This window comes from Leguminivora glycinivorella, chromosome 11, assembly GCF_023078275.1.
Source record: "Leguminivora glycinivorella isolate SPB_JAAS2020 chromosome 11, LegGlyc_1.1, whole genome shotgun sequence".
Classification (NCBI taxonomy): domain Eukaryota; kingdom Metazoa; phylum Arthropoda; class Insecta; order Lepidoptera; family Tortricidae; genus Leguminivora; species Leguminivora glycinivorella.
Window position 1 is genome coordinate 18204785 of NC_062981.1, and position 12962 is coordinate 18217746.

General features: G+C 37.5%; 1 protein-coding gene across 1 annotated transcript in view; it reads left to right on the top strand.

Moving 5' to 3' along the window:
- The window catches only part of LOC125230965 (protein NDNF-like), a 117539-nt gene that overhangs the window by 85835 nt on the left and 18742 nt on the right, over positions 1-12962 (top strand). Inside the window, exons 6-8 of the mRNA XM_048136284.1 lie at positions 4251-4441; positions 5976-6067; positions 8436-8594. Coding sequence (XP_047992241.1) covers positions 4251-4441; positions 5976-6067; positions 8436-8594 — 442 coding nt within the window. The remainder of the gene's footprint in view (positions 1-4250; positions 4442-5975; positions 6068-8435; positions 8595-12962) is intronic.

The window sequence follows — 12962 nt, forward strand, 5'->3', positions numbered from 1 at the left end:
AAATAAGAACAAAGAAAACTATAGGTATCCTTTTCTATAGCACCCTAAAGAAAAGGACGCGTGGTGACCTGGTGACGTCTTAGAAAAGTTACTTCATTGGGTTAGTATCGACACAGATCGACCAGAGAGGTAGTTTATCGATACAATATGTTCGAGAACAGCATATTAATGCAAATTAAAATAAATCATGTAAATAAAATTGTTATTTGTTATACACACTGTTTTTATTGAATTCCGTTAACTTTAAGAGAAGATCAAATGAATTTAATGTCTCTAAGAAACTTAACTCTTACGGTTATCGAGTTATTAAAAAAAAAAGATAATTACTGAACATGTGTGTGACCAATTCCTAATGTTTTTTGTTTTGACATGTGCAGTCAATCACTTGACACTAACTTGAATGTTATTCGTAAGGGTCTCTCACACTAATAAATTCATTTAGGTACATAGAGGTATACATCAGGGTGGCAAACGGCCTCCGCGCGGTTAGTATGTGTGCTCGCCGCTTACGTACTCGCTCTATCCGCGACACATGCAAGCGGATGTGAATGAACAAGATTTAGTCGCGGCCCCGCGCCCCGCGTCCCTACCTACCTATACTAGTACCTATTCTACGCATCACATTTGCACTGACCTTGAGAGGCCCTAGCCCCCAATCAAAGAATGCGTTGGTTTATTAAAATTTAAAGCACTCGAAAGCAGGCGCGTAGTTAATTAGAAATGTGGGAAAAAAACCGTCGTCGGTGTCGTTTTTCCTTTCGTGTATGATATCTATTTCAATGTATAAATATGGAAATGTATATTATTAAGTAAACAAATACATGTACTTAATATAAAAAATAAAAGGTAATGTAGCTAGGTATTTGACAAAACATTTTCTAGAGTAATATTGTCTTCGGTTACCGCGATAGTTACTCATGAAATAAAATTATGGAAACGGATTAATTAACGTTTCCATAGTTTTATTTCATTGTCTAGAGTAATTTTTACTCATGAAATTGAAAAAAAAAACACCGAAATTAGTTATTTACTGAAACTTGACGTTCCCATGTTCATTGTAATATGCCTACTTGAAAAATAAATATTTCATTTTCATTTCATTTCAACACATAATTACTATTATCTGTTATGGCCTTATGGCTGCCGGCCAGATGAGCCATTTTTTTTAAAGTTGTTCACCCCTGTTTTTTTGTAAAATGGGTGTTTTTTACGCGATTCATATTCAGAATCTCAAGGTCTTTCGATCCTGCCTGATAGGAAGTTAAAACAATGTCTTAAGATATCCATACATTTTTCAATCCTTCCATTCCGTTACTGCCATACAAAATGTATGAAAAAAATGGTAAAGGAATGGGAAAAAACTTGGGAGACTTTTTTTTCCTATTAGGAGTGAAAGAGCTCACGATTCTGAGTGGAAACCACATAAAAATTTCCAAATTCAAAAAAAGTCGAGTGGACGTACAACTTTGACAAAAATAAAAATGTCCCAGATAACAGTTCTAATCAACATTCAACAATTAAAATGATTTATTAATAATGAAGAACTAACACGATAAGGTAGGCAAGCACGAATTCAAATTTGTGATTTTTGTGTTTATTGCCATCGCGCAGTCGGGGGCGGTGCCGCTCGGCTGCCCGCAGAAAGCCAGAAGTCCGAAACTAGAGAAATATAGAGAGCGCTCGATCGCGAGTAGCTACTTGCGCCGGCGGCGGACGCGGTTGTGTGCGTGCGCCACGCGCACGCACACAGGGCCTCTCTGTGGGTTCCACCCCCGTCAGCGCGACGGCGATAAAGACCTAAAAATCTCAAATTTGAATTCGTGCTTCGGTATCGTATCCTCTTAAGGGTTAATTCGCCTTCTGAATTTGTTATGAAAGTGCGTGCATTAGTGACGAATCGCTTAGTGGACGCCAGGCTTCACATATTGCTTTTCGTTTTACCAACAACGCCATTCATTCATAAGTTTCATTAACGATACCATGTGGTTACGGAGTGCACACGAGTTGAATACGGCTACGTAACCAGTCTAAAATGTGCCGTCCAGACGCGTAAGAAGATCATGGTTCCGGAGAGCGCCCTTACACTGGTTTTTTGAGCGTATGACTAGCCCGCACTCAAGTGGCTATTCTAATTATATCACGTACGTTATGCACAGTCACTCCATCTAGTGACGAGAGGTAATAATACTTAGACGACTCAATAACGTTCAATGCGAGTTTGCTGATGTTGTATTCAGTCGTGTAATAAATTTTAGATTCGAATTTTGAAAAATATTGCATTGAATTCGTGTTTTTGTGGATTTGTGTATTAAATTAATGATATTCTTAATGCATGATACTAAAATAAGACTAAAATAATACCTTTGAGACCTTTAAATTTATTGAATAAATAGGTCATAATGGCTAATCGTGGCACGTAGCGCCATCTATGATTTTGGTATGACATTAATTATACGATGTTCCGGATGAGACCCCATGGCATTACTATGCAGCTGGTGTGCAGGTAAACAACTTTTTCAGGCATATGGGAAACTATGGGCTATGCTACACCATACTGCTATTCAATAGGCTCTAGGGTTCCATAATAGTATATATTTTTAACTGTTTTACATTGTTAAGATTATTCTTTGGAAAGTTAAACACCACGACATGAACAAGAGAAACACCAAGTTTATGCTGTTTATGTAATATGAAAAAAAAAAATACAGAAAATTCTGTAATATCCCATTGTTTCATTACTCACTGATTAATCTGCAGGGTTAGCAGATGATTGCCGCGAGATAGACTACCCGTCCTTATGTCACTATTAGTGACATGCCACACAGTTAGAAGAAGACGTGTCACCTATCTTGCGGCGACATACTCTCGCAGCAATCATGTGCTAGGTCTACTGATTGGTACATTAAGGTAAGGATGTATTACGCAATTTACGCACAGATCTTAACAGTTGATGATGTCTGCGTTACATACCGTCGTTTATTATCAACTCATCAAATGCTATATAGAAAATAACCCAAAAGCTTGGAAATAAATGTGCAAAGAACAATACCAAGAGCTTTCCTTGCGAACATTCGCAACATTGGAAACTTCTCTTCGGTGCATTGTTACTACTACTACTACTACTACTGTTGTTACTAATCTGATACATTCCTTAAAACTCTAATTTAGCTGTAAAACAAAAGAACCCTGCAAAGAATAACCCATCGGACACTACTACTACTGTTGTTACTAATCTGATACATTCCTTAAAACTCTAATTTAGCTGTAAAACAAAAGAACCCTGTAAAGAATAACCCATCGGACCAACGTAAATCTAAATGTAAGTCGGGACCAATTCATCCTCCTGTCTAATTGATACCTTATAGGTGTCGGCCATTGCTATTAACATTGCTGGCCGTAGCGTTAAATAGCGGCGCACTGTCTTTGGCGGTGAAACTGCCTTTTTATGAATTTGATTCTTCTTTATTATATAAATTACCCGTATATGTGGTGTTGCATTGTATTGTCAAGCTTTGGTATTTCTCTTGAAATCTTGGGCTGTTGCTCACGTGTTTCATCTTTCAACCAAACTCCTTGAAGTTTGAGCTACAGGTTATTGTTCTACTGTTCAAATCTTCTTATTTGATAAATGGATCTCCATCCTTATGGACATGCATTCATACACACATAGTCCAAATTCAAGAATACAAACCAAATAGATTGAGGTTGGAGTTTGCAAAATTTCTACTTGTATTTTTTTTAAAGATAACAATAATTGTCATTGACAAAACGACTAGCAGAAATAGATTTGTATAACAGTCAAACCAAGTTTCCTATAAAGAACAGCGGGGCAAATCTCGACTGGGGGGGCAATTGTAACTAATCCATTTTTTCCATTATTACACTATGATGTTGAGTTGTATATGTATCCACTGAACACGCCTACCATAATACCATAACCACGCACGCACGTAATTTGTAAAACATGGAAAAAATGGACCAGTTAACCCCATTTGCCCCGCTGTACATTACCTAAATTAAGCGTGTAGTTTTTATTAAGCATAACATAATATTGATTGTTCTAACATAATATCTACAAGCCTTCTCGAGCTTAGCGTGGAAGTAAGTCAAAGAATGTTTTGTAATTATCTGATACCAGAATCATTGTCAGGACCTTCAATAGCGGTTGATGAGAGCTTCCAATGATATACCTCTATATTTATTTCTTTTATGTCTATGATCTTAAAATAAAAGATTAATATTTGTTTCAGCCCAATAGACCCCCAAACCACAACCTACTGCATAGTGGCATCTCACCGAATGAACTACACATCGCTATGCGCAGCCCAATACGACTCCAACCCTACGGATTGTGTTTACAACAGGCAGAACAGAACAGCAGAGAACAGAGTTGAAGAGTTCTACAGTATTCATGGAGGAGATATCAGAAGACGAAAGTATGGTAAGTGAAAAGAAAACTGTGCAGCTCAGGATGACTCCAATCCCAGTACGGATTGTGTTTACAACAGGCAGAACAGGACAGCAGAGAACAGAGTTGAAGAGTTCTACAGTATTCATGGAGGAGATATCAAAAGTGTGTACAGAAGAAAGTATGGTAAGTGAAAAAAAACTGTGCAGCTCAGTATGCCTCCAATCCTAGTACAAATTGTGTTTACAACAGGCAGAACAGAACTGCAGAGAACAGAGTCGAAGTGTTCTACAGTATTCATGGAGGAGATATGATATCAATAGTGTGTACAAAAGACAAAAGTATGGTAAGTACAATAAAAACAAACTATAAAAAACTCCCCCGTCGCCCGTGTGGTAATGGGTTAAGAATTTCACCACCCCCTTTCTTCCTGTGGGTGTCGTAGAAGGCGACTGTGGGATATGGGTTAAATTGTGGCGTAGGCGAGAGGCTGGCAACCTGTCACTGTCACCTTATTTGCAAAGAGTGTTACTAAAACTCATGAGTTTCATGTGCTCTGCCTACCCCTTCACGGGATACAGGCGTGATTGTATGTATATAAGTATATATAAAAACTGTGTGCAGTTCAGTATGACTCCAAGCCTACAACGGGGGAAACCCAACTCAAGGTAACAGAATTGAAGACGTACAGACAATTATCGACTTCTTTCATAACGAAACCGTATATAAATTCATATAATAAATGCAAAGACGCAGACGCCAATTTATATTTTATGAAAGAAATTCACAGCATTAAATGATGCCCGAAGTAGTTTTCATTGGTTGAAATAAAATTGGTTGTAAAATATATCATTGCGGTTTGACGCTCGCATTTTACTGCAATTTTATAGACCACAAGAAGTTATAATTGAAAGGGTGAGTGATTTTTATGGTTTTTGTCTGGTTATCCAATGAATTAAATAGTAAATATTATATTCAGTATACGAGTATATAAAATATAAAATATGGTGTCTTTTTCCCGCAGTAGTTTTCAAAATAGTAGGAAGGTACATGACATTTCTTGTTAGTGTGCGTAGCCGAATGCACAAACGATCACGAAACGCTCACGATAATGCCTCTTTCGTAGCTATCTATCTCAATTGCTCTTGCACAATAGCGCGACAGAGCCAGACTACATTTGTGCGTACGGTTTCGTTTCGCGTCGTAGAAATGACATTCGGCTACGGGGACTGGTCGAAACATCAAACGACCATATTTACTGAAAGACGTCTTACGATACACGTCCGAAGAGGGAATTCTTAACTCGTGTCGATTTAAAGCACTCCCTTTGGTCGTGTATTAATTTATCGTACCTACTTGTCACTTATTTTAGACAATTATTTTCACAATTTCTACGTCATTTTCTGTTTAAGTTGTGTACGCATTACTGGACAAATATGTGTCTAATGTGTTGTTTTTTTTTTCTTTGAATGAAAATGGGGACAATTTGTATGAAAGAGCGATCAGAAGACTCCCATTTTTTTGTTAACATTTTCATGGTATGTGCTTCAAAATTGTTGTTTTGCAGGACGCAGTACAAAGGTGTCTGACGAAGATCCATTGGTGACCTGCGTTGGGGTCAGAACACATCATTTGATCGAGAATCTGGACCCTAGTACGGTATGTATTTATCGTTTATAATTAGTTTTAAAGAAGAACCCAATATCATCGGCGAAACGAAAGCCCACAGACTTCGCTGGTTCAGTCACTTGCTTAGAATGGTAAACGATCGGGCAGTCAGGAGAGCGTTCTTGAGTCGACCGGCAGGTGGCCGTCCGGCGGGTCGACCCAGGAATCGCTGGGAGGACAGTATGGCGGCGGATCTGCGTCAGCTTCAAGTCAGTGACTGGCAAGAGGCTGCGCAAGATCGCGACAGATCTATCACTTCGGGGACCAGGATTCACTTTGGATCGTTAAGCCAAAATAGTTAGTAGTAGTCGTCTCGAGTTTTGCCACTCGCGTGCCGCTCGTGGTAAAATGTCTCGGGGCTCGTGAAGTAATGACATACTTCTCGCACTTATAACGAAATGTACTATTTTCGAATTATAAACGTCACCTTTTACACTGATATATTATCCGATCGATATCGTATACACAGCGAATATTTGACTTATTTTAAAGATATAATTATCTTTCAAATAGTCAAACATTCGCAATACAACACTTTATTTTCTCGCGTTTTGTACACATTTTGAAAGTCGGGTGTCGGCTCACAATCGGCTCATGGGTGTTATTATATACAATGTTATTTATCGACCTGTGATTTTAAAAATACTTAAGAGTCAGTTGCACCGTATAACGAAGCACTACGGGCAGCTATTCATCTTACCCCGCAAGGCTTTACCCTTACCCTGTCACTCAGCCCAAATATTGTGACTCTGTTTAAGTCGTTGTTCTGTGGTAAAACTTAATACTCTGATTGTTTTGCGTATAGTGAATTGATTTTAAAGTGGATTGGACGCTCGAGGCTACACTTTATCATTGAGAATATTGAGATCCAATACTTCTAATACAAAATTGTTTCGAAATTTTATAGAAAAATAACTAATTTTACCTTTTAAATTTATTTTCACTCCTAGACAACAATAAAGGATCAATGAAAAATAATGGTGCTATATTGATTTACCGATGTTACGGCGCGTTACGGTGAATTTAGGCTGTTATAAAATGTTATACAACATACTATATACCTATATCATAGGTTTTATTGTTGTGTGTGTGTGGCAATTGGCTGGCCACTCACTGTAATCACTTTTTTTTTCTTGAAACCGCTTAATTGCTAAAAGCGGCGCTGAAACTTGGGCAGTTTCATGTTGTCTTGATCTTACTATTTTTTTTTCCGCTCCGTATATGTCTCATGAAATTTTAAAATACGAACGTTACAAAAATGCCTGAGAGAATTCTTCGTAGCAGCATAGATTAAATATAAGAAGATCATTCCATCCCATACATTAAAATGCGACAGCCTAAGAACGCGCATACACTACACCACACAGATGGCGCCACAAAAAATGCCTTGTGGCCATCGATTATTTGTAGATTGGCGTTAAGTGTCACTTTCGAGCCATAAATCTATGTCAAAAGTGACACTCAACGCCATCTACAAGTATAATCGAAAGCTACAAGACATTTTTTTGTGGCGCCATCTATGTGTGGTGTAGTGTATGCGCGTTCTTAGGCGGTCGCATTTTAATGTATGCATGGGATGGTATGATCTTATATTTAATCTATGGTAGCAGTAAATCTTCTACTCAAGGCGCCGGACGATGATATCACATTGCGACATCGTGTTTGCTTTTACAGTCTGCCCAAAAAGAGTAAAAAATAAAAAGTGACAACACTGAAGTGTCATCTCTTTCAAATCAATATGTGTGAGGAAACAGGACGACACTACGATGTTGCCACTTTTTAATTTCAATAATAAAATGTGAAATAACTAATGTCTGCTATTAAGTTATGTACATATTGGCAAAAAAAGAGTAAATATCTATGGCACAATTTTTATTATCATAGCACCACTTACTTTTCTCATTACAAAAGTGACTCAAGACGTAGTTGCCACATGCAAAACGATTTACATAGACGGTGTCACCCTTACGGCCCAGCCACGACATTGGTCTAAGCGCGGCAGCGGTGAGCGGCAGCCATACGTGCGAATGAAAAGTCCCATCGCTGTGTCTCGCTCCGATGTATGGCCGCCGCTCCCCGCTGTCGCGCTTAGACCAATGTCGTGGCTGAGCCGTTATGATTATTTTCCTACACTTTTTTGCCAGACTGTGCCAAGTTGCCAACATCGTAAGCAACTTTTAAGCGTGCGCGGTAGTTCGCGAATTAGAGAGCTCAGTCCGGGCCAAACTACTAGTCATCATCATCCTCCTTGCGTTATCCCGGCATTCGCAACGGCAATCAATCGATTACATCATTCTAAGCCTCAATTATTTTCTCCTTCAACATGATAACAAAACCTATAATCAAATTTCATTCACAGACCTACTTCGTGAGTGTTTTTGCCGTCGCGCGCGACCGCAGGGCGGGGTCCCTTCTCGCTACCGGCAGCGTCCGGCCAAAGTCATCACCAGCAAGAAGACTACGGGAAAATACACCTTACAGAACAGACATTAAGGGCAAAAGTGTCTTCTACTTTAAGGTTAGTAACGCCTGCGAGATTGATGATAGAGTGTGCAGTTGTTGCGATAAGAGAGATTGCTATGTTTAATTATCAGGCGCTCGACTTAAAAATTTACGTCGCATTGTATAAAAAGTAAAGTTTGAAATGGAATATTTCGGTTTATGTAGTAAAATTTGTACATTTATATTATTATCTTTTCCTATATACTAAGGGATTTCATGATGATGATTATATGATGTAGGGACTCTATGACTGCTTTGTTTCAAAGGATAAGTAGCTAATAAACGATGAAAATGTGTTTTCGTATGTAAAACTTTAAATAGTAACTAACTATAATATATAATTAATGTTATTGGTACTTACAAACCAGTTAAGTATTCAAGACTCTGATAATAATATTTATTAAATATAATTGCACTTATTACTTACCAGGTAACCTTTTGACACTTGTAATAAGTACCCATTTTTAATATAGATTTGATTTTTACTGAAAGAATTTCAAAGAGCACGTCTCAATTTAATAATGTAACACGAAATCAAATAAAATGTACTTGTCAATCTAATTTAAAAATTGAAATCGAGAAATCCAAATTTTTGGTCACATTTAAATTCCTTTTCTTTATTGAATGCTTTTGACAATTTGACATTGAGTTAAAAATAGAAACTGTTACATTTCTTTCAAATAAATCATAATCCAAATTCATAATTAGGGAGTTTCGTACAGCCATCATCATCATCATCATCAGTAAGTAATAAGTACAGCTTGGCAAAAGAGATTAAATTTTTTTTCTGTTGATGCCCAAAGCCTGGCTGGTAGGTTTTGTCTTATCTTATATTATATTATAAATAGTGAAATTGAATGATAAATGTTAGTGCATTCGGGTAATGCCGTTAATCGGATAATTCCGAAATTCAAATGATAATCACCCGTGATTCCATAGTAATAAGGGTCCCTTTTCGGAATTTACCGACGGTTTTTGACGTTCGGAATTACCCGAGTACACCTTAAATTAATTGATAGTTTTGATTTAGTTTGATATGAAATAAAACTATGGAAACGGGTTATCGCGTATAATGAATTTAAAATTCATCCCGACGTTTCGAACTCTTTAAAATATTAACGCGTTCGTGAAAATATTAACGATTTCTTGTATGTGGGTAGCTTTTGCACATTGTAATTTTTCCTCAGTCACCCGTTGACCACGAACGCTGTAAAGAGTTCGAAACGTTGCGCGTTGGGATGAATTTTAAATTCACTATACGCGATTTAATCCGTTTCCATAGTTTTATTTCATGAGTAACTATCGCGGTAACCGAAGACAATATTAGTTTGATATTTTACGGTAAATATTTCCGGTGAATAATTTTGTTTGACTGGGGTCCAAAATTGGTTTATTCTTTGCTCTTTAAAACCCTCACAACGCCAAGATTCCACTTTTTGAATCGCTTGCTATGCTCCCGGTTCAATATAGGAATATTTTGCTTGATGGGGTATTAACCAACTATTATAGAACAAAATGCTCCTCATTACGGAGCGAAACATGTTGAGCGACCTTCGAGAATTTTACGTGAGTTACCCGATTTTACATGTTTAATATGTCAGTGTTTCACGGTAGTTTTATTATTAAAATTATAGGACAAATAACTATTTTGTCCATATCTAACTTTACTTCAAGATACCTAATTCTATTGTGCTCCTAGTAGCTTAGAAGCTTTTATCCACGCGACAGCGCTACCATTAATATCGCTTTATCTCTGCCACGTTCTAACAGGCGCATGGCAATTTGTCGCTTATCGAGGTCGAGAAAATGCAGTGGATTTGTTTCTTACGATGTCGTGATTTTGTAAGCTTTGCAAAGTCTTCTATTTAAAGAGAGATTTTTGGTTGTATCGGATTTCGGATGTAGGAGGGATGTCACAGTCAAAAATCACAAACGACGCCTTTAAAATAAAGGATGATGATGATGTAATTCTGTTATCCCCCACTATGGACATACGGCTCTTTGTTCCTGCCGGTGAGTAAGGCTGCCAGAGCTCAACGAGGGTGCGGTGTGCTGATGACGGGAGGACTTACGGAACTAACTTGTTCCGTATATTAATTATCCTTTAGAGTCGTCGGCAACCCGAACCCTCCTTGGAACTTGTACACTCCTTTTTGCTGTGTACTTAACACAGCAAAAGGGAATGTACAAGTTTCTAATGGGGTGGCAACGCGCATGTGACACTGTTTGCGTTGCATGCGTTCATAGGTTACGGTGACCGCTTTCCATCAGGCGGACCGTATGCTTGTTTGCCACCGACGTAGTATTAAAAAAAAAAAAGAATCTTCCACTTTTCACGATCCTGGGCAACCACTTCTAAATCCTATCGGATCCTAAAGGATATCTAATCCTATCGGTGCTAAATCCGATAACGAATCGGATGTGAAAATACGTTTAGACAGAAGAGGCGCAATAAAGCAATGCTCCTCATCCTCACTACCTATGTTTCCAATTTCTTTCAAGTCCCGTAGGCTAGGCTAGGGCATCATTAAAAAAGTATTATAAGGACATCACTAGTCGAACGTCCCCTTCACTAGCATCGCTGTCAAAAATGGCGTCAGACGGACTCAGAGCGTCACTTGAAGATAGCTTGTCATTGAATTTGTATTTTGAGATTCCGTTTAATAAACTGTATAATTAATAGTGGTATCCTGGTGTTTTTACTCTAACAGTTTCAGAAGCGCGATATTAAGTTACCCATATACGCCCGTACTATGTAGTTTGTCCGAAATTGACAATGTCATCATTCTCGCGCCGCGCTCATAACCTTTTATTGTTGTGCAACAGTATTTAATTAACACCAGTCGATCTGATTCGACGAGCAAAGACACTAGCACCATATACTACAGTTAAAAGTATCCATTGCAGTTTACGAGATATTCACACTTTGGAGTAATATTTGATCATAATGAGTGTGAAATCGGAAGTAAAAGTGATCCAAACACAGTGCTCTGGGGCTGAAATTATCAACATCCACTATAGTAGCCTGTGTTGTGTTTCTTTCTTTCAGATCAACTTAATTATATATGTTTCAGAATACTTAATACATATTGAACCTACTTGTGATATATTGACAATTGTCACGGTGTCACAGTGAAACAGAATATAAGATAAGTTTCAATCTAAATGGCACCTAAATGATTCCTTATAACATGTGACTTTATGGGTTTTATGATCTACAAAGAGAGATGATCATTATCTTGCCCTATTTGTCATATTAAAAATAAGTTTGTCCGGAATGACATGGAATAAGGTATTTATCCTACTCAATAATATTGTGCCATTGCATCTGGCTTATGTAAGTATGCTGACAGTAAATACATTTTAAATTCACTACAGGTTAGTATAATGGATGAGTAAATAAGCATAAGAAAACTTTGACTGTATTTTGAAATCTGTCTTAGTGACATTGGCTAGTTTCCTATAATAAAAAAACCGGCCAAGTGCGAGTCGGGCTCGCGCACAAAGGGTTCCGTAGCAGCAAATATAATAAACCAATAACTTAACCAAAATTACAGTTAAATCAACCTATCTCAAAAACTATAAGAGATACTTTGATCAAACCAAAAATCGTTGAAAGAGTTAATTAGCATGCATCACCTCTATTTTTTTTAGAATTTTATACCCCGTAGTTATAAAAATAGAGGGGGGGGGACATACTTTTTACGACTTTGAGAGCTGATATCTCAAAAACCGTTCACTTTAAGAAAAATGTTTTTTAGAAAACTTTATATCATTTTAAAAGACCTTTCCATTGATACCCCACACGGGTATGTACATCGAAAAAAAAATTTTCATCCCTCAGTTACATGTATGGGGGGCCCCACCCCCAATTCTTTTTTTTACTATTTATAATAATGCTGGTTTAGCATTGCAAACATTTTTGACAAGAAATGTAATCAATGTAATCATGTTCTAAATTGAACCAAAGACAAATATATTACCTAGACAGACACTTGGAACATTTATTATCATGACATAGTCCAGTGTCCATTTAATGCATTGACAGTGATATAATTTGTTCTTTAAATTACATTCCTTTCCAGATTAATTTATTGATTACAGTAGTTGCCTGCCGGTAATCCGGAGACTATTGACCATAAGTTGAAAATACTTGCATTGATAAGGCATGATTCCAGAAGTTCCTGAGGTTAAATCTTGCTAAAAGCTGGAAACACCAAACTGGATATCTATTGAACTATTTATGACACTGGTAAAATTTGTCATAGCTAATGGTAAGAGATTTTGATATTTATAGACCCGATGGACTTTAACGGTCTACATGCTATACTTGTCTGTTACAACAAATCAGTTTGATTTGGAATTGGGCTTGAAACATGCCAAT